Source organism: Ursus maritimus, unplaced genomic scaffold (assembly GCF_017311325.1).
Source record: "Ursus maritimus isolate PB19 unplaced genomic scaffold, ASM1731132v1 scaffold_26, whole genome shotgun sequence".
Lineage (NCBI taxonomy): Eukaryota > Metazoa > Chordata > Mammalia > Carnivora > Ursidae > Ursus > Ursus maritimus.
The window spans coordinates 33,767,271-33,792,676 of NW_024425119.1; the positions used below are offsets into that span (position 1 = coordinate 33,767,271).

The window sequence follows — 25,406 nt, forward strand, 5'->3', positions numbered from 1 at the left end:
GCTGGGAGATCTTTTAGTCCATATCTCATGCCTAGAATGCTTTTGATGTAAAGATGTTTTGTGGAAAGAGCTCAGGACTTGGGTCACCAAACTTCTCAACTCTGCTGCAAGATAATTGTTTGATTTTTGGGTAGTATAGAATAAAAGGTAGTGTGGGAAATCCCTTATCTCAAATCATAGTGCCCTTGGGACTCTTGTTTCCACATTTAAAAAAAAGACGTTTGAGGTCTGTGCTTAACTTATTTTTAAGTTCACACTATAAGTTACCAAGCCACTTTGTCAAAATGATTCTTGAAATCTTAATTCCTTTTTAAAATTCCTGTTGACTAGAAATGAAGTAACTAATATTTTGTGTAGAATATTTGTGCGTGTTGGGTGTGGGAAGGAAAGAAAAATGAGGTCCCGAATAAGTAAAAAATGCCTCCATTCCCCCACCCCTGCTATTCTCCGCCCTCCTCTCCCCCCCCCCCTTTACTGAATTTTACCCTTAACCAGTAAATACATCTGCGGAAGCTGAGGGATCCATCACAACTTGTCTGGTTTGACTGGTACAAGGGGCTGGAGTTACCTCGGGGATGTATATTAATAAGGGGAGAATCATGAGCTTCATACATCTACTTTTGAAACCAGCATTCAAGGTAATTATAGTGTAGATGGTCCCAGGAACACATTTTGAGAAACAGTGCTTTATAGGGCATTAGTTCTTCCCATCTTCCATTCTTCTGGTGACTTTGCCTTCTGTACATGCCCAGCGTTATGGCTGAAATGTTTGTGATATAGTCAAAGATACTATCTTAACTCTCAAGTTAGATACTTTTTGGTAATAAAAACATCAGTTAAATATGTGGGGTTTTTATTTTTTATTTTTTTTATTTTTTGAGTCTTCATGGTAAGTATTCTAGTTGTACTGTTACATTTGTTCAAAGGCTCTTTTTTATTTGCCTTATAATTTATTGTACATAATCTATTATATGTATTGATATCCTCATTTTCAACATAGCTAGAAACCCTATATATAATTTTGAGGGTTTTTGATTTGAAGTTTTCTTTGCACGGTAAGTAGAACTTCATCTTACTTACCGTGCAAAGTTTTTACCCTGTGATGTATGGAATGACACTAAAAAATATGCCCAAGTTTCCAGTATCCTGTTGCTCTATTTATTCAGCATGCTTCAGGGCCATTGTTAAAACAAAAACCAAAATTCTTTCTTAAAATCAAGATGATTACTTGCACAAAGAAAATTATACTAGTTGATATCGACTGAATTTTAAAGATTTTTTTTTTTTTATTTTTATTTATTTGACAGAGATAGAGACAGCCAGCGAGAGAGGGAACACAAGCAGGGGGAGTGGGAGAGGAAGAAGCAGGCTCATAGTGGAGGAGCCTGATGTGGGGCTCGATCCCATAACGCCGGGATCACGCCCTGAGCCGAAGGCAGACGCTTTAACCGCTGTGCCACCCAGGCGCCCCTGATATCGACTGAATTTTATAGCGAATTATGAGGGTTGGGACCAATACATGTTTAAAGAAAAATAATATGAATGAAGTTGTGATATTTCTATCAACCAGTTTTTTCCCTTTTAATTTTTTTTGAGTAAACTAATGATAACCTAGAGATTCATGTTTTGCATTTTAAGTACTCAGTGACAATTGTATATATGGCTTTGTTTTAAGTTGTACAGTTCTTCAGGAAACAGTACTTTATTTTAATGTCTAGCTTAAATTTATTTTACCTCTGTAACTTTAAATACTTAGATTTTCTTGTTAAAAATGGAATTTTACATTTGAAGTAATTTTAATGAATCTTAACTAATGGTCAGGAAAATGGAAACCTCTCAGTGTGTCAGAGGGTTTGAGTCATTAGCAATCTAGGGTCACTTTAAAGAATTTAGGTCATATGAAGCCAGGCTAGTTCATTCCAGTTTACCCTGCTGTTATTGTGTAGCCCTTTGAGCTTTCAACCTTCTTCCTTGGTAAGAGCTGGACTCTATTTTTATATCCTAATCCTGTGATACCATCAAAATTATTTCTCAGTTTTTCATCTTCTAAGATGCTGCTTCTGAAATTGGCAGATATATAAAGAGAAAAGCAGCTCAACAAAGACAGGTCCAGATCTCTGAGCTTCCTACTTGTCTTGCATATTGGTTCCATAGTTCTTTTTTTTTTTTTTTTTTTTTTAAGATTTTATTTATTTGACAGACACAGCGAGAGAGGGAACACAAACAGAGGGAGAGGGAGAAGCAGGCTTCCTGCCGAGGAGGGAGCCCAACACAGGGCTCGATCCCAGGACCCTGGGATTATGACCTGAGCCTAAGGCAGATGCTTAACGACTGAGCCACCCAGGCGCCCCTGGTTCCATAGTTCTTTGTTACAGTCTTGGCTCTCTGATGACTCTCAGCAGTTTACTTAAAAAAATAGTCCGGTTTTCCTAGATTTTCTCTTGCATTCGAGGTAGTTAGAATTAATCAGTTCCCAATTTTTGGATGTAGACGTAGTTTTTGAGTGTGGTAGTGGTATTTTTTTGAAGTAGCAAAAATTAAGGTGGATCTTGAAGTAATGATATCTTTGTCTTGAACTCTGAAATAGAAATTTTTTCAAATGGTATGTCAAAAATTTTATTAGTAGGAAGTGTCTATTAAATATATAGAATAGAATTAAAATAATGAGTGAGTGAGCCGAAGTACAAGCTGTTAAACCAAGGGCAACAGAACACTTAAAATTTTTCTATTTATAATTATTTTCTGTTTGGTTGACATTTAGTTGTAGTATGTAGTAGCAAGCACCAAGATTTAGGAAACACTATGGGAGGAAAAAAAATCTGTTCACTGACTTCCTGCAGATTGGGTAAAGAGAATCATGATATTTGGAAATGACATTGAATGTTAAGAATTGCTGTGTCAAGGTATAGCATTTTTCTGAATAAAGGAAAAGTAAATAGGAACAAAACCAAATAACAGCAAAATGTAAGTTGCAGAGAAAATATCCTGAGGTGGAGCATCCTATTCATGTGACACTGATTTCTTAGTGATCCTTTGCGAAGATGACCTGACACCATGTTGGTAGAGGACAGCTATGGTGATTAAAATGTGTTAATGATTTTTCAGACAGTAGGTGGTCTTACGATTTGTTTTTCCTTAAAGTAAATATTAAAAATGAAAATTCTGTTCTTAAAATGTTTGCATTCTTAAAAATTCCTTTGAGATCATGTTAAATGATAAGGAGCTATATTTTCATCACATTTTTATAAACACTTATTAGACCATATAACAATATACAAAATACACAGATCCGGGTGGGTGTACAGCTCAGTGAATTACCATAACTATAACCACAATCCAGGTTAAGTAGACTATTACTTGCATTCAGAAGCTACCTCGTGCCCCTACTCAAATTTCTTCTTTCTCTCCAAAGGTAATCATCATTCTAACTTAAAGCAACCTTAATAGTAAATGGGAAAAACTATAATTGTTCTGACTTAAAATTTGTCAAAACATTAATCTCTCCTGTCAATTAGAAATGGCTAGAGAGGGGCACCTGGGTGGCACAGCGGTTGAGCGTCTGCCTTCGGCTCAGGGCGTGATCCCGGCGTTACGGGATCGAGCCCCACATCGGGCTCCTCTGCTATGGGCCTGCTTCTTCCCCTCCCACTCCCCCTGCTTGTGTTCCCTCTCTCGCTGGCTGTCTCTATCTCTGTCAAATAAATAAATAAAATCTTTAAAAAAAAAAAAAAAGAAATGGCTAGAGAAATGAAAAAAGTGGTGATACTCATTGAGTACACTGTAATTTAAAACATTAGTAACATTGGGAGTTAATGAGGTTTATTTATTTGTAATAAACTTATCAAGAGTAATTTGAACAGTGTCTACCTTCTTGTGTAATTTAAGATATGGAGCAAGCATCTTTTTTATGCATTGGTGAATTATACTCCATTCTAAGTTTGGATCATTTTCCGACATTTTATCCTTCGCGTTTTTATTGTCGTGAAATTTCTCTGAGAGTTCCTTTAATGTGAAGTTTTTTTGTTAGCCTCACATCCTCTGGGGCATCATCATTTTTTTGGTCACAATAACTTTTGTCATTTATGTCCGTAATTTTGCCTTCATGAAGTTCTTCTGGCTGCGTGTCTCCTGTTTCTTGAAAGGCAACATTGTCAACGTTGCCGTGGTCAGCTGTTCCTTCTATAACTCCATTTATATTCAGTTTTCAGTTTTACTACTACCCTCTATCACTTTTTTGTTTCTTGGCTGCACTTTGTCTTCATTGGCCAATTCTCTTTCAGTTATCGTTTTTTTGTAAAATGTCACATGGGTCATAATGGGAGACAAGAAGGCAGCAAAACTACATTTTTGCTCTCTGTATGTGAACTGAACAACAGATGCACAATGCCCAATCCAAAAGACTTTGAAAAGTGTAATGTGATCACTAATGATGATGTGCATTAGTTACTCATGTAGTGATTTGTGGACTGAGAGCGGGCAGCTTCATACTCATTTATATTCCCATTGGCAAGATATGTAAATTCCAATTGTTTCACATCCTTGTCAACGCTTGATATTGTCAGTGTATTTTCTTCTTTTCTTTTTAAAAGTTGAACCCATATTAATGAGTTAATATGTAAGGTACTTAAGTGTGTTATAGGCATTATCCTTCTTAATCTATCATTCCCATTTTACAAATGAGGAAACGGGTACAGAGAAATTAAATAACTGTCAAACCTCTCCCACGGTAAATAAGCGATGGAGCTGGGATTTGAATTCTGGCAGACTTGCTTCAGACCCTATTATGTTCTTAAGTTTGGGACTATATGTAAAGTAAAAGGTTGAAAATAGAGTAGAAAATACTTTATTTGATTATGTAATTTGAATATTTAGGAGGTTTGCAGAAATTTCAATACTTGGTGTTACATATGTTATAAAGAAACATTTAAAAATGGACAAGTAGGGGCGCCTGGGTGGCACAGCGATTAAGCGTCTGCCTTCGGCTCAGGGCGTGATCCTGGCGTTACGGGATCGAGCCCCACGTCAGGCTCCTCCACTATGAGCCTGCTTCTTCCTCTCCCACTCCCCCTGCTTGTGTTCCCTCTCTCGCTGGCTGTCTCTATCTCTGTCAAGTAAATAAATAAAAAAATCTTTAAAAAAATAAAATAAAATAAAAAAATAAAAATGGACAAGTAGTTCCAAGAAAGCTTTAGAATGTTTTATGTATTTCTCAAACTGATAGATTAAGCTTGTGACTGTATATGTGTATGTATGTGTGTCTGTCTCAAGATTTCTGAACTTTGACACTATTGGCATTTTGGGCTGGGTAGTTCTTTATTGTGGGGGGCTGTCCTATGCATTACAGGATGTGTAGCAGCATCCCTAACCTCTACCCACTAGAATCTAGTAGTACTCCCCCAGTTGTGTGTGACAGGCAAAGATGTCATGTCTTCAGACATTGCCACATGTCCCCTGGGGAGCAAAATCACTCTACTTTGAGAACCAGTAATATAATAAAGATCCTCATTAATAGACTCCTTTTTTATTCTTGGATAAGTTTTAAATATTTTTCATTTTTATAATTTGGAAAAGCCAGGTATTCACATTTAGAATATCAGAATCTCAGAGCAGTAATGATAGCTATACTAATCACATGAGTACAGTAAGGCATGAGTGAACCATTTCTGTTGGCTGCATTTCCTCTCTGATGTGTATAATAAAACTACTTAATTACCAGGGAGAATATTAGCTACCGAGATTTCTCATTGAGTTGGAAGGTTGATGTTGGGGAGAGATAGTGTAACAGGGGAAGGGAGAATTAAGCAATGGAATATAAATTATCTTTTTAAAATCTAAAGTAAAGCAGAGAATATTGATCAAATCAAGGAAAATTTGTAGTTATGTAAGTTGTTCCTAATAAAGTGATTTACTTAATAATTGAGAAATGTTTGGTTTTCCACTTGAATAGGAACTGTAAATGAAGGAAAAAATAACTTGAAAGCTAATTTCTTATTAAACAAAAGTAAGTTTTAGGAGTTTCCATTATAGAGGCGCCTGGCTGGCTCAGTTGGTAGAGCATGCAACTCTTGATCTTGGAGTCAAGAACTCAAGCCCCACATTGCAAGTAGACTTTACTTAAAAAAAAAAAAAAAAAAAAAAGTTTCCATTATAAACGTAGTACAATCACATTATAGACAAAATCTGAAAGAAAGGGGGAAAAGTTCCTACTGAATTTACTAGGAAGAATTTTACTAATGAAAGCATTACTGATCGAGTTACGTGCTTAAAGACTCTGCATTCTCTTATCAGTTATTGTGCCAAAGAATTAAAAATAAATCTGTGAAAGGGTTTTGTTTAGGTGTAAGGTTAAGATACAAAGTTGTTCAGGGGCGCTTGGGTGGCTCAGTCATTAAGCGGCTGCCTTCGGCTCAGGGCGTGATCCCTGCGTTCTGGGATCAAGCCCCGCATCAGACTCCTCCCCTGGGAGCCTGCTTCTTCCTCTCCCCCTCCCCCTGCTTGTGTTCCCTCTCTTGCTGGCTGTCTCTCTCTCTCTGTCAAATAAATAAATAAAATCTTTAAAAAAAAATAGGTGTTATGCCAAGAAAATGAAGGAAACCAAAATACTGTGCAGCATTTTGTGACATTAGATTGAGCCTAGAAAAAGCCAGATTTGTACAGAAATACAAAAAGAGAAGGAGAGAAAAAGGAAACTTAAGATAAAAAAGGCATTCTGTCAGAAAAGTATACTTCCAGCTCTATCTAGTATTTGCTCTCTGTGTACCCTGTTTTGTGAACTAGAGTAGTGTTTTCATTTTTAGGACTCTTGAATCCCTAGCAATTTCCAGCCCAACCCAAATTGTTTATTATTCATGAGGAAGCTTATGTGTCTGTTTACCCTTATTTTCGCTACTGAATGGAATCATTTGTATATTTGGGAAAACTTAACAGGTTATCTTAAATACTTATTTAGTGATGTGATACCTGGTTTTGTTTTTCTTCCATTGAATTATCTTCATATCCTTCACCATTTTTTTTATTGGTATGTTCATCTTATTCAAAAGTTTTGTCAGCATGCATTAAATTAAGAAACATTAAGACTTTGCCATTGGTGTTGGGATTTTTCCCCTTAATTGGAACTTTGCTTTAAATCCAGTTATAGTTTTTAGCTTTAGAGCTCTTTTTAGCATGTAGTTTAAAACTTGGTATTTTGATACAAAAATAGGTTTATAATTATTTTGTGTTTTTTCTCTTGAAAGGGTCTTTCTGTTCTGTCCCTTCCTTCCAAATATTTAGCTTTTTAACCAACCCAAATTTATCATGATATATTTTAAGAGAATTGGTCATTTTTCTCCCTAAATTGTCTCAGAGTTAGGTAAAATGTTTAAAACTTGATGATCCATGTATTTGCCGGAAGGTTAAAATTGAGATCATGGACAAAAAAATGACAAAAACTTAAAACTGTAATAATAGATACCATTCATTGCAAAGATGCTGTGTTCAGACAAGTTAGGAAAATGAAGCTTAGAGAGGTTGAGTAAATTAAGGTCAAAAGGCCATATATATGCAGATGAACTAACTTTTGAATCTGTATCTGCCTGTAGGGAATGCTCTTAGAAGTGCACTGTACGAGGACTAGATATTTGTTGAATACAAAAAATAAAGATTGGAAAGTGCCTTTTGCTGCACCTCCTTTTCTAAAATGCCCAAAGCTACTATGTTCTGGAGCTAAGAGGGAAATTCTTTTAACCAATAACTGTTCAGGGGACAATAGGGAGTAGAGAACTAAATTCCAAGCTGGAAGTGAAATGCAGGGGACTTTGCCACTTATCAGCTATATGACCTTTGGGCCAATTACTTTTGGGCCAGATTTATTTATTTATATATATATAAATATAAATTTTAGAACTTCCTGAACACACACACACACACAAAAGTGCCACTGTAAGTACATATGTTTAATTTTATTAAGCTCAGTGTTCCCCAAAGTTATTTACCCATAGAGTCCCTCTTTGGATTTTGTGGTGAAATGAAAAATACCAATATCTTGTGGATTAGTATTTTTTGCAACATATTTTGAGACAAGATTTTTATTATGAAGTCAGGTCTCTGGTAAAAAGGAAGATATAAATCAGCTAAAACCTATTCCTTGTGTAATTGCTTTCTAAAATACAGCATCTAAAGTGCAAAATTTTAGGATACAGGAAAGGGATAGGATGGGAAAAATTCTTCATCCATTTCTTTGTATTCTGTGAGAAATATGAATCTAAGTAACCTCTTTATTCTTTATGAGATTGGTTGAAAACTTTCAGGAGTTATGTAATTGTTTAGATCAGGGGTCGGTAAATCATAGTCCATCGGTCAAATCTGACGGACTCTCTTTTTTGGTTAAATTTGGAACACAGCCAGGCACATTTGTTTACATGTTGTCTGTAGCTGCGGTTGTGCTACGGTGGAATATTGCGAAGTTGTGATGGAGACCATATAGCTCACAAAGTCTCAAGTATTATTTGGCTCTTTACAGCATATGTTTGTTGACCCCCAGTATAGTGAGTGGTCTTTCTGCCTCCTTTTCACTTTATATGTGCTTCATCTCTGTGTGCTCTGTGAACTCCATAGCTGAAGTTCTTGTAATTGAATTATCTGCATTTCATCCTCTGTAAAGCAAATTCCTTGGGAAGTCAAGGTGAAGTGTTGTTCTAGAGGTTTTATTATTATGAATAGGTTTTAATCTCCTTCCAATATGCAAGATTACATAGTTTTGCTTTTCTGAAGGATAAAACTATCAAGCCGTTAATAGTGGCCATACTTAGCTATTTTTTGCTGCAAACTTTTATTAATTTGTTAGCAATCATAGTACAGTAATGCTGTCAATAGAAGTAGCTAACATCTATTGAGTGTTGTGTACCAGGCCCTGTTCTAAGCACTTTACATATATTATCTCATTTACTCCTTGCAACAACTCTGTGAGGTAGGTAGTATTATCCCCACTTTATAGATGAGGAAATTAAGGCATAGGGAGGTTAAGTAACTTTCTTAAGGTCATAAAGATAATAGTTACTTTGGAAGGGTCTTTCAGTACTTAGGCGGCTAGTTTACGAGGGCCTTAACATGCCCTAATCTACCCTTTCTTTCTTCTAGTAGGTGGTGCTTCTGTTAAGCACTATATACAGGGCTAGTATTTGAAACTTTGGTGCTCTATTATTCTGTGAACTCTAAGAAGGCCCTCTGATTCATCATTATGCCCTTCCCATTAACATATGATACTTTCACAGGGCAGTTAGTCTGATCACTATAAACATACATCAGATCTCTTCACAGCCTTGTTCTTTGTGAGGTTCCATTTCTTTTATCATATCTCTGCTCATATATCACCTTCTTAGAAAGGTCCTCCCTGACCATGTTACCTAAAATAGCCTCCTTCACATCCACCTTACTTTATATTACTTGTCGCTCGGAAATGTTTTATTTATAGGCTCTTTTCCCCATTAGAATATAAGGATGGGGCAAGGACTTCATTTTTTCACTTCAAAATAGAGTGGATATATTTTTTACCTTCTTTGCATCCCTTTTCCATAACTGGAACCTAACTGCCCTCCCAGCTCACTTGCCTCCTAATTCCTTGATTCATCAGATGAGTGCAGGGCCTATTTCCTACCTCCGACAGGCCACCGATCCATTGTCATTTTTGAATGTCCCCATTTATTCCACCCTGTCCTCACCTTTGTACTCTCTGATAAATTTTTTTCTTCCTTGATGATCATAATTTCTGACTCAGTCTTCTCTATCCCTCTCCCTCCTGATTTGATACTTTTTTTTTTTTTGGAGAGTTTATTTAAAATGAAGTTAAAACTTTTCACATGAGAAAGATTGAATTAAGCCTTACACAGAAGTAAAAGGTTAATACAACATTAAAAGGAGATAATTTCCTGTTAATTGGAAGAAACTGTATGATTTTTGTCAATAAAGAAGACAAAGTTGTATCTGCTTTCCCTAACCTCACACTCAGGAATTAAGATGGATTTTCCATGTCTGAAAAGAGGTTAGAATTTCTGGAGACAGAATTACATCCAGTGGGCTGAATTGCTCTGAATGTTTCTCAGCAGAACCCATAGGCCCAGTATCTGCCACACAAAATGGGCGGCAACAGTCAGTTGATGATACTTTTTTTTTTTTTTAAGATTTTATTTATTTGAAAGAAAACACGAGCAGAGGGAGAAGCAAACTCCCTGATGAGCAGGGAGCCCAATGTGTGGCTCGATTCCAGGACCCCGGGATCATGACCAGAGCCGAAGGCAGATGCTTAACCAACTGAGGCACCTAGGCGCCCTTTTTACTTCTTATTTCTCATTTACGTGTATGATCAAATAAATCCTTTCCCTCAAAGTATTGTTCCAGTTCTATCCCTTCCTTCCTCTTCCAAACTTTTTTGGAAGAAAACTAATGGCTCAACTCCTTCAGTAGATATATCTTGATTTTTTTTTATAATCTGCTTTGGTTTCCAGAGTTTTATTGGACAGCCTATCCCTAGTCAAATGACTCCTACCTAAGTCACTAAATGCAGAGATCTCTTCCAGCTTATATAGTATATGATATTAACTTTATACTTTAAAACTTCTCTTTCTTTGCTTTTTCAGTCAATGCTTTTTAAAGTTTTCACTCTTCTGATTACTTCTATTTTTGTTCGCATTAATACCCTTTAAACCTCTGCTTTTTCTTGAAACTTGGACTACTTTCCCTACCATGTAAATAAATCTGTGCTAACATGGGAGCTGGTAGCCAAAGTTCCACTTGAGATATGGCCAGTTCAGACTGAGACATTCTGTTAGTATATAATACACACTGGTATTTTCAAGATTTAAGATGAAAAAGAGAGAATGTAAAATATTTCACTAAATTTTATGTTTATTTTTTAGATTTTTTTATTTTTATTTTTATTTTTTTACGATTTGGGGTCCTGGGCAGGGTTACATCACATTCCATACAGCTTTCCACCATTTATGGACCCCTCCCCACTCTTTTTCTTCCCTCCTGAAATAACCCAGATTCCTTGTTTCCTGACTAACAACTTGTCAGTCCTTTTTTTTAAATTTATTTTTTAATTTAAATTCAATTAATTAACATATAATGTATTATTGGCTTCAGAGGTAGAGGTCAGTGATTCATCAGTCTTAATATAATACCCAATGCTCATAACATCACGTACCCTCGTACCCTCCTTAATGCTTGTCACCCAGTTACCCCATCCCCCACCCTCCTCCTCTCCAGCAACCCTCAGTTTGTTTCCTGTGATTAAGAGTCTATTACAGTTTGTCTGCCTCTCTGGTTTTGGCTTGTTTTATTTTTTCTTCTCTTCCCGTTTGAACCTCTGTTTTGTTTCTTAAATTCCACATACCAGTGAAATCATACGATAATTGTCTTTCTCTGATTCTCACTAAATTTTGAAATGTTGATTACATGTTGATAATATTTTATATATATTGGATTAAATAAAAACTATTGCTAAGATTAGTTTCACCTATTTCTCTTTATTTTTTTATTTTATTTTTTTTAAGATTTTATTTACTTGAGAGAGCATGAGTGGTGGTGGGAGGATGTGGAGGGGCAGAGGGAGAGGGAGCCGGACCTGGGGCTTGATTCTAGGACCCTGGAATCATGACCAGAGCTGAAGACTTAACTGACTAAGCCACCCAGGCGCCCATTTCTCTTTTTAAATATAGCTGTTACATCTGTGGCTTGATTATATTTCTGTTCAACAGTGTTGATCTAAATTTTATCTTTTTTTTTTTTTTTTTTAAGATCCTCCAGATCACTTTTCCATGTAATACAAATTTCTGAATTGTAGTACCAGCCTTCTGGAACATTTACCGCCCCCCTCTCCCCCGCCAACATACTAAGCTTCTTTAGAACCAGGCTAATTCCCCATAGTGCTTCTCATATTTTGGGATATAGCGATAAAAGAGATAGAAATATGAAATATATATACCTACACACTAACATGAATAAATGACGTGGCTAGTATTACCACTTTATCAAAGAGAATACTTAAAGTAGTTGATGCTGATTGTGATGTTTTTGCTCAATCTGATGGGAAATATGAGGGATTGATGTGAAGGGGAGTAGAGAGACCTTACTTTACTCTGAGATACTAAAAATCTGACATGCACTTCCCCCAAGTATATTCAGTCACCCCAGGCCACTCTTAATGGTTCTGAATTATGCTGTTGTGATTGTACCGCCACCTGGTGTCAGGATTAGGAAACTGTAGTTAAGCATTTTGTCTATTCCCCCACCCTGCCTCCTGCTGGAGAAAGAAGGCAATCTTTCCTGGGCATGTGGGCCTGCTGTTCTTTTTCATCACCTAGATAAGTTATCAATAAGAGCTCATTTAATTTCAGTGTAGGAAATCTTTATTCTCCTTCTTACAGCAGTCTTTCCTTGGCTTCCCTAATAACTTACTTACCACTTTCCTTGTTTCTGTGGCTCTTCTGTTTCATTCTCAGCCCATTTCTCTTCCAATGTAATTTTTAGTTCTAGATTCTGGGCCTGACCCAAGGCTTTAAATACTGCCTATTTATAGAACAATTTATAGTTATAGCCAAAAATTCTCCTTTAATCTTGTCACTTATGTGTCTGGTTGCCTACTAACTGGATGTTACGTGAGCATCTCAAACTTAACGTGTTCAAATCTAAACGTGGATCTCCTACCCCACCTGTTTTTCTCATTTCAGTAATTCATCATGCCAGAATTCTTGGAATCATCTTGGCATCCCCTGTCTTTCACACTTATTAGTCAGACATTCACCATGTCCCATTGACTCCACAAATACATTCTTGTGCGTGTTAAAGTGCTCTCCTGCTCTAGCCTTATCTAAGCTACCGCCGTCTCTTGTCTGCATGAGTAAGCTCCCAGTTAGTCTCCCTGTGTACGCTCTTGACTTCATTCACATGTTTCATGTTAATTTGTTTGATATCCCCCCTTCTATCCTGAGAGTTCCATGATGGGGGAGTGACTGCATGCATTTGATTTACCATTGGGTCCTCGGCCTCTGGTACAGTTCCTAAGACCTGTGTAATACATATGTAGCCACTTAGCTCTCAGTGATGTTGATATGGCTTCTGTAGTTTTGCTAATGGAGCTTGAAGGCATTCGAATTTCTCGAATGCTTTATTTTGGCATTAATGTTTTGTCTGAGTTCATTTATCATAAATGAGTTTTAGCCGTTTTCTACTTTGGTTCAGAGAATTGTAATTGTATCTGTAAGGATAATATATTTTGGGTATTAATCTGCTAATGACTACTTATATATTAGGGACTGCTGATCAATATGCTGAAATTTTTTGAGCATTTGAAATTTCATGCCATTGGTTTGTCTCTTAGCATTCTTCTTTCTGAAATTCAATGTTTCTTAATTTTAATATGGAAATATACTTGCTAAATCTTCATTTAAAACCTGTTCAATGCCAAATGTTCCTTTAAATGGAGGCTCAGGTCTTGATAGTTTCATTCAATAATTTTGGTTTGTTTTGATGTTTTAAAAATTGTTTTTGCTTTATAAGTTACTCTTTGGACTTAGTTTCTATGTTGAGTTGATGTTGCTTAATAAGGAAATTTAATTTGTAAAAGTAGAGGTGATTTATTAAAAGCTAGTGCTTAGAGATAAGCAACAATCTGTACACTAAGGATGCAAACTTAAGAGAACAAGGACTTAATAGGTTAGGTATATCCAAGGGTTTCTCAGCGTTGGCATTACTAACATTTTGGGTCAGATAGTTTTTTGTTGTGTGCCTGTATGGGATTTATCCTAGGCATTGTAGGGTTTTAGTGGCATCCCTGGTCCCAACCCACCCGCGGCAACCCCTCCTTTCCAGTTGTGACAACAAAAATGTCTGTAGACACTGCCAAATTGGAACGTGGGAAGCAAAATCACAGCAGTTGAATACTAGTGGTATATACTGCAGTTAGAAGTTGACAAGAGTCCATGTAATGTCTCACATGGGAAATGTTTGGTATTCTCTAGATGTCTTTGAGAGTAGCTAGTAGAATATTGTTAATGGCAAACAAGTAGAGACCATATGACTATGTTTTTCACATCATAACATTTCTGCGTTTGCTTAGAATAAAGTAACTTTTGCTCTTAACCACCGGGTTCTACCCCCAAACTGAAAAAATGTACTCATTCTAAATCATATATCACTGATAAAGTTTCATTTTGTGGATTGACGTTAGAAGTTAGGTGATGGGATGCCTGGGAGGCTTGGTCAGTTAAGCGTCTGACTCTTAGTTTCAGCTCAAGTCATGATCTTGTGGTTGTGAGATCGACCCCCACATTGGGCTCTGTGCTTAGCACAGAGTCTGCTTCAGATTCTCTCTCCCTCTCCCTTTGCTTCTCCCCCTGCTTACCTACCCTCTCTCCTCTAAAATAAATTAAAAAATAAAAATAAAAAAGGTGGTGGTAGAAAAGGAGGGGGAACCAAGATTACAACATAAAGAGTAGCTTATAATCAGAGCTTTTGCCATTCGTATTGGGTATGTAAGTTACAGGATGTAATTCACTTTTTTTTTTTTTCCTTCAAAGGGACATGAGAGATGGCTTTAGAAGAAAAAGTTTCTATTCTTCCCATTACGCAAGAGACCGGTCTCCTCATAAAAGAGACCCTCCTTTTTTCAGAGAATCGCCTGTAGGTCGAAAGGATTCTCCACACAGCAGGTCTGGCTCCAGTGTCAGTAGTAGAAGCTACTCTCCAGAAAGAAGCAAAACGTACTCTTTCCATCAATCTCAACATAGAAGTATGTATTTTTAAGACTTCTTTTACAACCTCCACTAATGAGAATGTACTGATTCAGATTGTCTTATAGGTATTATAAGATATATTTTTTAACCTTTTTTTTTGAAAAATTTGAAACTTAGAAAAGTTGAAAGAATAATATAGTGAATACCACACACACACACATTTTTTTGGAACCATTTCAAGTTGTGGTCCACATTGACATTTCACTTCCAATTCTTCAGCACAGAAGAGGTGTATTTGTAATCATGTTGGAAAGTTATACACTCTTGTATTTTCTGCTAGTTCCTGTGCTAGTACATCCTCTTGTCACTAGAAGATACCTATCTATCCATCTATCTATATATTTGATAGTATATTTTTCATAAAAAATATCATTGATTTCCCCTAAATATAAGGTACAATATAAGGTATAATATAATCTATAAGGTATAGCCTTATAGATTTTAGAGCTAAAAACCTACCTTAGGTTCATTTTTTTTCCAACCTCCAATTTCCTGCTGTTTTGTTTTTTTTTTTTTTTTTTAATTTGGACCTCCTAGACGTGCATGGCATTCTGTGCAATCATAGTATGTCATTCTGGCTGAGTTGCTTAGTATGTGTTGGAATAAATAAATGAAGCAACTTATTTTCTGGATAATCTGTTTCAGCTTTCTGGATTCCACTACCTGCTGTTGAGCTCATTCACAAACATTTCCTCATGCCTTCTTAACTTTGATAGAAGACTGTGTCATAAATGAGTTAACATGGCATGAGCAGGTCAAGGTGAGAGAGTTTCTCACTCTGGTAGTTAGAAGAACATGTCATGGAGGAAATCAGCATTTGGGCTCATCTTTTATTTCAGATTTCTAGAAGTATCTTTGAGGTAGAGGGAATTACATAAGCCAAGATACAGATACCAGAAAAGTCAAGGATATTTCTTTTTCTTTACTTTTTAACCTCCTTCCTATTAACTGTTTTTCCAAATAATAAGAGTTTTAGTTTAATAACATTTGCTTCCTGCATGTTGGGAGTGATTGAAGATCACTTCAAATCATTAGATTATCTCCATTGTAGCTGTTGCTGGATTCCAGTATTTAATGAACGTTTATCAATTTTTTGCTGTTTTCAGAGCTAGGTTCAGTGGGGCTTCCAAAAACCATATTTTGGTTATACATGTATATGAATGGTCAATACAGGAGGTAAGAATGTCACTTGAAGTAGATTTAAAACAAACCTAATCATTTACATATGCCTAATTGCTTAAAATAAGCATATAGTTCCAGGTAACTGAAAGCTTTACTGTGGAATTCCGGGTCTGCAGTTTGGTATTTTCTCCTTTATTTTCTTCCTTCTTTCCCTCCCTCTCCCCTTTCAAGAGGATACATAACATCTGAGTTCTAATGCACACTCATATGCACAGACATAAATATTAGCTAGACACCTTCTAAGAAGATACTTTTTTTTTTTTTGGATGTATATGACTTAATCCAAATCTAATGATTTGATTAGGAGGAGGAAAGTATCTTTGGAAACTGATTATGAAGGCTTTTGAACAAAACATGAGTAAAATGGGAGCTTAAGATTCTTACTTGACAGCTTGTAGTGAAGGTGTTACTTAAGATAGTGAATTCATCTTATTCTTTCCATTTTTCCTCTGAAACAGATTTTTAGGGAGGCATTTTCTGTCTGCTTTCAGCCTGGTAGTTAGTAGTCACAACTTTAAAATCCTGCGATGGAATGTAAAGGAACCACAGGTGCTGCACCTGTCTTAGGGTCTCCAGTCGACTTTTCCCTTTCCCCTCTAAGGCCTAATACCTTTACTATCTGGAGTGATGAAAAGATAACAAAGAAAGCTGGGAGACTAAAATATGGTGCAAATTGAGTGAAATAGAGCATACAACTTTGGTAATGCCTTTATGCTTATTTTTTTTTTTTTTTAAGTCCTAGAATTTCGAAAGTGAAGTTCTTTAATCAAGAAAAAAAGTCAGTTCTGGGAAAACTCTCTTTATGAGTTACTTGGGTTGATTCCTTAACTGTTTGGGCTGAGCTATTAAAATGTTTTTCTATACTCCGGTCATGTAAATAGTTTTCAGAATAGTTACATAAAGTCATCTTGCAAAAAGTTAATGGAGAAGTCTTATTTTAAACAATAATTGGAAAAAATAATTGTTATGTTACACATTTGTGACACCAGTTCTTGCTTTTAATCTAAATGTCACAGATAATGATGGCACAGTGCTTTTCTTCAAAAAAGGACTGAGAAACAGGGTCCTTAAATTATCAGTCATTTGAACTGTGTTAATTAGCAATAGTGTGTTAATTTAGATTTTTAAATGTAAATTGAAATTTTGTCAAAGATTTTGAATGTTTCTATAAATAACAGGTAAAAATAATTTTCCTACTCTCCTTATGCCCTCATTTTACTAAGTTTGACTTAATATTTTGCTTTTTGTTCACACTTTTCAGTGTAATTTTAATTTAATAATCGCTAGTAGTTTGTCCATGGTAATCATTGAAGGACTAATTCTTCGTAATTCTTCTGTGTATTTGATATATCTCTTATATGATTAATTATAAGCCACAGAATGATTTTTACTATTTTTTTCATCTCAACTACTTATTTCCCATTTTGTGCTTACATGCACATACACATGTCTACATGTGTATTTTATTAAATTTCTTCTACTTAGCCTTTTGAGTTAATCCTGTGAACCTTGTACTGCTTTAGACTGATTATCCTCCTAAATCAAAATGTCATTTTCATTCTGTGCTTTATAAGAATTTTCTGCCTGTAGCTTTGTTGGACTAACCTGCTCATAGTTGTCACTACAGTAGTCACTATAATATTATTTTTTGTTCCTTTTTGTCCATATTTACATGCTAAGTCCTACTTAACCTCATTGCCTTTTCCTTTGTTTATTATGATACTGTTCTAGTTAAAATTGTTGTATGTATATCTTGTATATTTCTACTTGAAGTTTTTTTTATTCCTATTAATCTAACTAAATATCTTTCTCAGATACTTATTTCCTTTTTTTCTCCTCTTAGTTGAATCCCATTGTTCTCCTATCTTACTCTTAGTTTGGGATAATAGCATTTATAGTGACACGAGAAATCCTAAGTTCAGTCTCCCATACCCTGAGGCTCTTGCTAAAATACTTCCTGTGATAAATTTACTATATCACAGTCCAGTCCTTCCATCTTTGTATAGTTCATTTTTATAAGACAATTAAAATCTTTTCCTGTAACATCTATGTAATACTAGTTACTTGTCTTAGAGCCATAAAAATGTTTCACCTTTTATGTATTTGAAGAGTACCATCGTAATCTTCTTGTTTTTTTCTGCCTTGGTTTTTAAATATATTTAGTTCCTTCAGCTATTCCTTTTATTTGACATGTTTTCAGAACTATGCTTCCTTAATTTTCTTTCTGTTCCTTTTAAGTTGTGATGCCAGAAGTGAACTTTTATTTTATCAGCCGCATTATATCACTGGCCCTTACTGAGACTGTAGACAATTGAAACCTAAGCCATTTTCATATATATTACTATTAAACAAAATGCCCTTCAGCTTGTACTTTTTTGTAGATGCAATTGCTTGTGTGTAGTTTATACGTTAAAAGAAATCAAAGAATGCTAAATTTCATCTAGTTAACTTTGGCTTATTATTCTCTTCTATAGAGGTGTTAAAATCTCATATGTTGATCCTGTCTACTTGCAGCAGATAAAAATAGCTTTGTTTCATCGGCAAAGGAAATACACTTTGTGTTTTGATTTAATAATTATTAGTCTTAATAATTATCTTGAGTAGCATGCAGCCAAATATAGAAACCTCTAGAGACCTCTGTCTGTGGACCTCAGCCATTAATCTGCATTGTTTTCTACCAGTTGTGATCCCCCATCTTGTCTTCCTTTTCTCTTGAGGATTTCATGGAAGACTTTGTCAGGTGCTTTCTTGAAAATCTTAAGTTAGAAAGCATTTCCTTCATTAAAACAGCAACATAAAGATTGTCTTGAGTTGTATCCATTGTGGCTCCTAGGGATGATTATTTAAATACATAGAAATACCTCTTTGTTAATTCCTTTTAAACATTTGTCTATGGATTAATGTCAAATTTATCACTGATGCTTATATATTAATTAGTATAATAAGTGTGACATTTTGGTAGAATTTTAAAAATATCATTACTACAGAAGATTTGCAAGTTTATTGTTTTGGTGGTCTGTATCTGTTTTTCTGTAGTTCCGACTTTGGGCCCAGCATCCCTTTATTTTCTTGATATCAGCAGCCATTATGAAATATATTTATTTAATTCTTTGTAAGACTATTTATATAGAAGATAATGTTACAGAAAGATTACTATTCATTAGTGTTTAGTCCTTTATGAAGGCATATCTGCTAAAATAACTGAAAATGTACAAGAATTAAAAATACATTTTGAGAAGAGTATATTTGGGGGATAGTCTCCATTTTTGAACTTCAGTGTAATGGGAAAAGAGACATATCTTAAGACTTTCGACTGTGAATATATTTGGAAGTCCACGTGAGTTTTTGGATTATGGCTGAAATTCCAATAAATTTAGTGGTTTAATTCTGCCTTTACAAAGAAGGCTTCTTTGGTGCAGGTTTAGAATGTCCGTGGTAATAGAAGTCAGATCATGGATATTTTAGGCAGTAGGAAGGGAGGATAAATCCATTCTCCTGGCGATCGAATATCATAGCGTTTCTTGGTTTGGAAGTCACTGTATTTGTATTCAGTACTCATAAGGTCTTTTATTCGTCAAAGATATACTGCACATAAATGGTTTGCCAAGACGGATCCAGTCTTTACTCTTTGAGTCTAAGGTCTGGTTAGGGAGACAAACCAGACATTCAATAGGAATAGATATGTTAGGTGATATCTGAAGGGTGAGTAGAAGTTGGTGGAAGGATGTGAGTGGAAGAGGATTATTGGGATGAGCTGTATCATGTGAAGAGATCCTGAACTATAATTTAATATTTTCCTACATGATCTTGGACTGTAATTGATCCAGTTTAATGTGCTGTTGAATTATTCTACAATATATTGTTCTTATTTGAGAATCTGTTGTTTACTCACAAGCAAGCTTTGGCTATGAGTTTCCTGGGTGAATCCGAGGAGTACAGTCATGGCTTTTCTGGCATCAGAATGATTGAGGTTCTAAAACAGTAATCAACTAATGATGTTTCCATATATTTGGCATTTATAGCACCCATGTTTAGGGATTTAGTATGATCTGTCAGTACCACACATTCAGAATATGTACAGTTAGTATAGTGTTTTATTTATATTTTTAAAAGTAAGCCCATGTGGTTTTACCCTGATGTATTAAAACGAGAGTTCCGTTTAGAAGTGTACTTCCAAATATTCATAGTTAATACCCCTTTACTTCAACTTGTTACATCTCTAACCTCCTAAAGATGATTGTTTTGGAGAGGAGGTGGCACAAGCTTTCTGTACCCCTATATCTGGTTTCTTTTTTCTGTTGTTTTTTTGGTGTCTGTACCACAAGAGCATTTCTCTTGTGTCCTTTCCATCTTCTCTTTCAAACCTTCTTGACCAGGAGGTCTCTGGGAAATCATGTTCTTTCTAACCAAGAGCCCCAAATTTGCATGTCATTATCTATGATCCAGAAAAATAAATGCTTTCCTTAGCATCTGTGTAGCCACCGTATCTTCATTTGTTCATATCTTAATTTCTCTTTCAAAGCTTCAGCTATCAAAAGAGATGTGAATGTCTTACTTGTGCTGTGAAGTTTGTTTATTGATCAGCCTTTCATTCAAAAGTATCTGTTTTGTCCCTGTATGTTAGGCACTGTACCAAGAATTGAAAATTTGCAAGACACGGTCCCTAACTCACTCATCTCTGATGATGATGTTACTGTTTTTTCCTAGTAGTGTCCTTTGTTCTTCCGTGGATTATCAGTAATTAATAACACTTGATAGGCTTGGATTAGTCTAGTTCTTTTCATCATTACTTCCTCAGGAAAACAGTATTTTCAGGAAGAAGGTATATTTCTGAAATTTTATTTTATTCAGAATCATCAAATATTGTTGATACTCATATCAGCTATTCTATTCAAAGAGTCACCAAATATTGTTAAATTCTTATAGTACTTCTGAATGTTTGTTGGAACATAAAACTGCTTCTCCAGCTTTGATTTCACCTCCTTGGGAAGAACTTTTTACCTGATCTATGGAACCAGTGTTCCTCTTCATCTTCTTCCTCCCCATTTATTCTTGTACTCACTAGTACGTTGAGTTGGATTTCAGTTTTAGTACTGCCGCCTTCAGAATTTTCCTTTCCTGGTTTCTTTCTTTCATCCTGATTTGGAGTTTATTTTCTTTAGCATGTTACAGCAAAGGTGTTGAGCCCTTTTGCCCTGCCCTCAAGCAGGGAGTTAGTGTCTGCTTAGTAAGAACACCTGTGAGGTGAATTTGAAGTAATGGCTAAATAGCTAAGGACTAGCACCCTGTCCGTTAAAAGTATAAAGGTATGAACAAAAGAAGTGGATTTAAGAGACATTTGTATTCATAGTGTTGGTTGGAGCCATGTAAGAATAGCAAGCAAGGTTAAAAACAAGGTTAGGAGGAACACACTCACTTTTAGGAAACAATAACCAACAAAGAAGAAAGAGAAGGGTATAGTTAGGAACATGTAGGAGGACAAACAAAGAGGTACAAAAGCATGAAAACCAAATGGCAAAATGTTAAGAAAAACATTTTTATTTTTTAAAAATAATCTATGCCCAGTGTGGGGCTTGAACTCATGATCCCAAGATCAAGAGTCATATGCTGTACTGACTAAGCCAGCCATGTGCCCCACAAAAAGCTTGTTTTTAAATCATTAAAATGCCATAATAGAGGACAAGAGGAAAAACCTTTAGTTTTAATATAAACAGATCATTGGAAACTCTGAGATGAAGAGTTTAAGCATAATAGGGTTGCTTCCATTATCTCTTGTTGTGTTAAAAAACAAAAACCCCTAAAACTTAGAGGGTTAATATAAGCACTTATTTATGAATCTTCAGTTTGAGCTGGGTTTAGCTGGGTGGTTTTATTGGTCTGTTAGGATATTATTAAATAGCCCAGCCCTGTTTTCTATGGGTAGGAATCTGTAGGGGTTTTTGTTTGTTTGTTTGTTTCTTTTTAAGATTTTATGTTATTATTTTTTTAATAATAACAAAAAAATAACATATCTTTAATTAAAATATTATTTGACAGAGAGAGAGGTAGCGAGAGAGGGAACATAAGCAGGGGGAGTGGGAGAGGAAGAAGCAGGCTCCCAGCCGAGGAGCCTGATGTGGGGCTCGATCCCAGGACTCCGGGATCACGCCCTGAGCCGAAGGCAGACACTTAGCGACTGAGCCACCCAGGCGCCCCGGAATGTGTAGTTAAATGTGGTGATTCCTGTAATGTCTCTGAAATTTGGTATTGAAATCAATAAACGGCACCAGTGGTGTGTTGGTAAACTGACTCTTTAGGGGAACATGATTTGTGGCATTTGCCATGGAGTGAATACTACTATAATGACTGATCTCAGGTTACTGATGTGGAATCCCTGAACTTGGAGTTTGTAAGAGATGCGGACAAGCCACTCTCATCAACTTAATATGAGCCATCCCCACATTCCAGACACTCTTGTAAAATACCGGTGTTCTTATTTCTTGATCTACAAAGAATGGGAGACAAGTTACAAAATAAACACATAATAAAACAGGATTAAGTAAATGGGTGAAGAATTTTTTTGTAAGAAATATGAACATGAAGATAAGAATAAATGCCAATGTGAAGGCTCTGAACAATTGCTGAGATCAAAAACGATTTGGCTAAAACAAAGAGGAGAAGTGTTCAGTAATATATAAAAACAGATCAGCTGCTCAGAAAGAACAAAAATTGTCCTGATAACAGAGAGATCGGTGACCCAGGGGAGAAGGATATTGCACCTTTAACAACATTCTTTTGGAAGTAGGATGGTAATATTTGCATATTTCTTGAAATAGATTTTCTTCTTGAAATATTTTTTTTTAATGCAGGGTGGGTGCTAATAATGCCAAAACAATTCTCGGGGGGAAAAAAGTAGGATTGGCAATTTGGGATCTCTAATAAAAAAAATCTGGAGTGTTAAGGAGTTTCCATCTTATTGGAAAGATGTCTATTAGTATATTTAAACTACTTAAAAAGTTAAGTACACCTGTATCACTAAGAGTTTGCAGATAAGGAAGCTAACAAAATATTTACAAGATTGTAAATAAGGGACAATTAGGGATTCTAGCAAGACAGTAATTGTGGATTTGTTTATAAAGAGAATCCACATACGAGAGAGTTTGTATAACAAGAAGTAGCAAGATTTAGTAATGGGCTACTTTGAAAGCAGGTCAGAATGACTCCTTGCAGATAGCTACTGTAAGCCTAGGGAACGGGTATGATATACCATGTAAACTTTACCAGTATTCTTTTTGATTTCTAGTGGTGATTCATCTTTCTCTCTCTCGTGTGTGTGTGTGTGTGTGTGTGTGTGTGTGTGTGTGTGTGATTCTTGAACCAATCCTTTGCCGACTTCATGAAGATTAGAATAGGTGCTTAAAGTGATGAGTAAGACCTGATCCTTATCTTCAGCTTTTGGTGTCTTATCATATGATCCTTTTTTCATTCCTTTCTGCTCATGTTATCTATGGTTAGCCTAATCTTAACACTTCATTGTTGTTAAACTAGCTTCTAATCTTAAAAACAGAAATTTTCTCCTGTTCTGTTATTACTCTTTAGTGTTGGTTGCTCAGGCATCCCAATTTGGAGGCAGGGTAGGAAAGAGTTTAGGGTCACCAGCAAATGCTCAGAAGTTCCTGTTCTCATCACTCCTACTTCTGGGTTCTTCTCTTGTCACTCCTGGGCACAGAGGTGCTGGTGTTAATTCCTCCTTGCCCACCTTTCCCTAGAGTCCATCCGTGCTGGTGCCTCCTACAAACGGCAGAATGAAGGCAATCCAGGAAGAGGTGAGTTTTGAGCTAGATTTTGATTTGGGATTGTGAAGGGGCGGGGGACTTGAATTGATAGAGGTTATAGAAATGGGAAAAGTGTATAACTGCTCAATTAGTCTTTAGTTGGAACCAGAGTTTAATAGTAGTAGATACAGATAGTAGGACTGTGAGTTGCTTGTCCGGTCAGGAATAGCCACCTCAAAGGAGATTGAAATTTGTAGAACAAACAAATCATTGACAGATAGGACCGGACAACAGTAGGATCAGGGGATTTCTTTTTACCTTTTCTGTGCTCTTTCTGCTGCCATCTGTAGCATTGTTTTTCTTTATCTTTTGCTTCTTGCCTGTCCCTGCCCTTCATGCAACAGGTATGTATGAATATATGTGGATATATGATATACCACCTGCTCCACCCTTCAGTATTCCTTTGCTTCTGCACACTGAGAAATCTGCTTAAATTAGCCCTTATGCAGCTAAAATCAGGAAAGATCCCAAGACTACACTTGGTACTATACTTGGCATACCTGTAGTGCTGATGTGTTTGTAAGATTTGGGTAAGAGATTAACAGCTGCTTGTTCTGTGTCTAGCTGCTATGTGTCAGAATTGAGCCGATTATTATGCCTTTAATTAGCATAGTTCGATGTGGTGATTGGTTGAGCTCCTCACCTTTCAAGGAATTGCTTATCTGAATAGAATGGGGAGGTCACTGTATTCTAAAGATAGAAAAATAATTTATCTTTTCACCTAATTTTTGAGTATTTTTTCTTTTCTTAAAGGACTTGAGCGGGGTAGGCCCTGGTTGTTCAGAAATAAGCTATGATACTTGTACCTCTGGGAGTTTTTGGTACAGTGGAATTGACTGACACTGTCACAACATGATGTGGTATTTGCCATATGTAACAGAAATACAGTAGGAATGACTAAATAAACCATATTCTTAGTTATTTTGGGATGTAGTGTTGGTTGGTATCTTACTTTTGATTTTTAAGGTCTACAAGAACTTTTAAACTTACTTAGTGTGAAAGCCTCTTAATGCCACAGGTTAAAAGATTCTGGGGTTACGTCTTTTTATGAGACTGTTGGCGTTTCAGAGGTAGAATACCGTGCTTAGAGCAGGAGTTCTCAACCTTAGTACTGTTGAGGTTAGATCATTCTTTGTTGTGGGAGGCTGTCCTGTGCATTTGTAGGGTGTTTTAGCAGCATCCCTAACCTCCACTTACTATGTGCCAATGGCACTCTCCCACTTGTGACAATGAAAAATACCTTCACACATTGCCTGATGTCCCTGGGGAGGTGAGGGGAGTGTCTGCAGAAAGGCCTATGTGGTCAGAAGCCTTGAGCCTCTAGGCTCCTACTTAGCAATCTTGACCATAGCAAGAAGAGCTTAAGAGGCTTTTTGACTGAAGCTGGCTTTGCTTCGGTTTCAAGGTCGTTTTGTCTCTGCTTTTGCCCTTGACTGCTTTCTTGGCCATAACCCACTGGCTAGTCTTGACCAGCTTCTGTGTCAATCCAAACTTGGTGCCACCTTCTCCTTTTCTCTGTAATTTAGTTTTGTCACTTTTTTTTTAAGCGATTAAGAGCAGAGGATTTATATTTGACACAATTTAATGAAATGTTTTTCTGTCAGTAACAGCTCTCAGTTATTTTTATGATTATATTTAA

The 25,406-nt window shown here is 36.1% G+C and overlaps 1 protein-coding gene across 7 annotated transcripts in view; it reads left to right on the forward strand.

Moving 5' to 3' along the window:
• The window catches only part of PPHLN1 (periphilin 1), a 136,187-nt gene that overhangs the window by 38,784 nt on the left and 71,997 nt on the right, over window positions 1-25,406 (forward strand). For 5 of the 7 annotated variants that reach the window (XM_008704459.2, XM_040642351.1, XM_008704458.2 and 2 more), the window contains 2 exons: window positions 14,556-14,767; window positions 23,702-23,758. In XM_008704459.2, coding sequence (XP_008702681.1) covers window positions 14,556-14,767; window positions 23,702-23,758 — 269 coding nt within the window. The remainder of the gene's footprint in view (window positions 1-14,555; window positions 14,768-23,701; window positions 23,759-25,406) is intronic. The other 2 variants (XM_040642350.1, XM_040642348.1) reach the window with 1 other exon arrangement.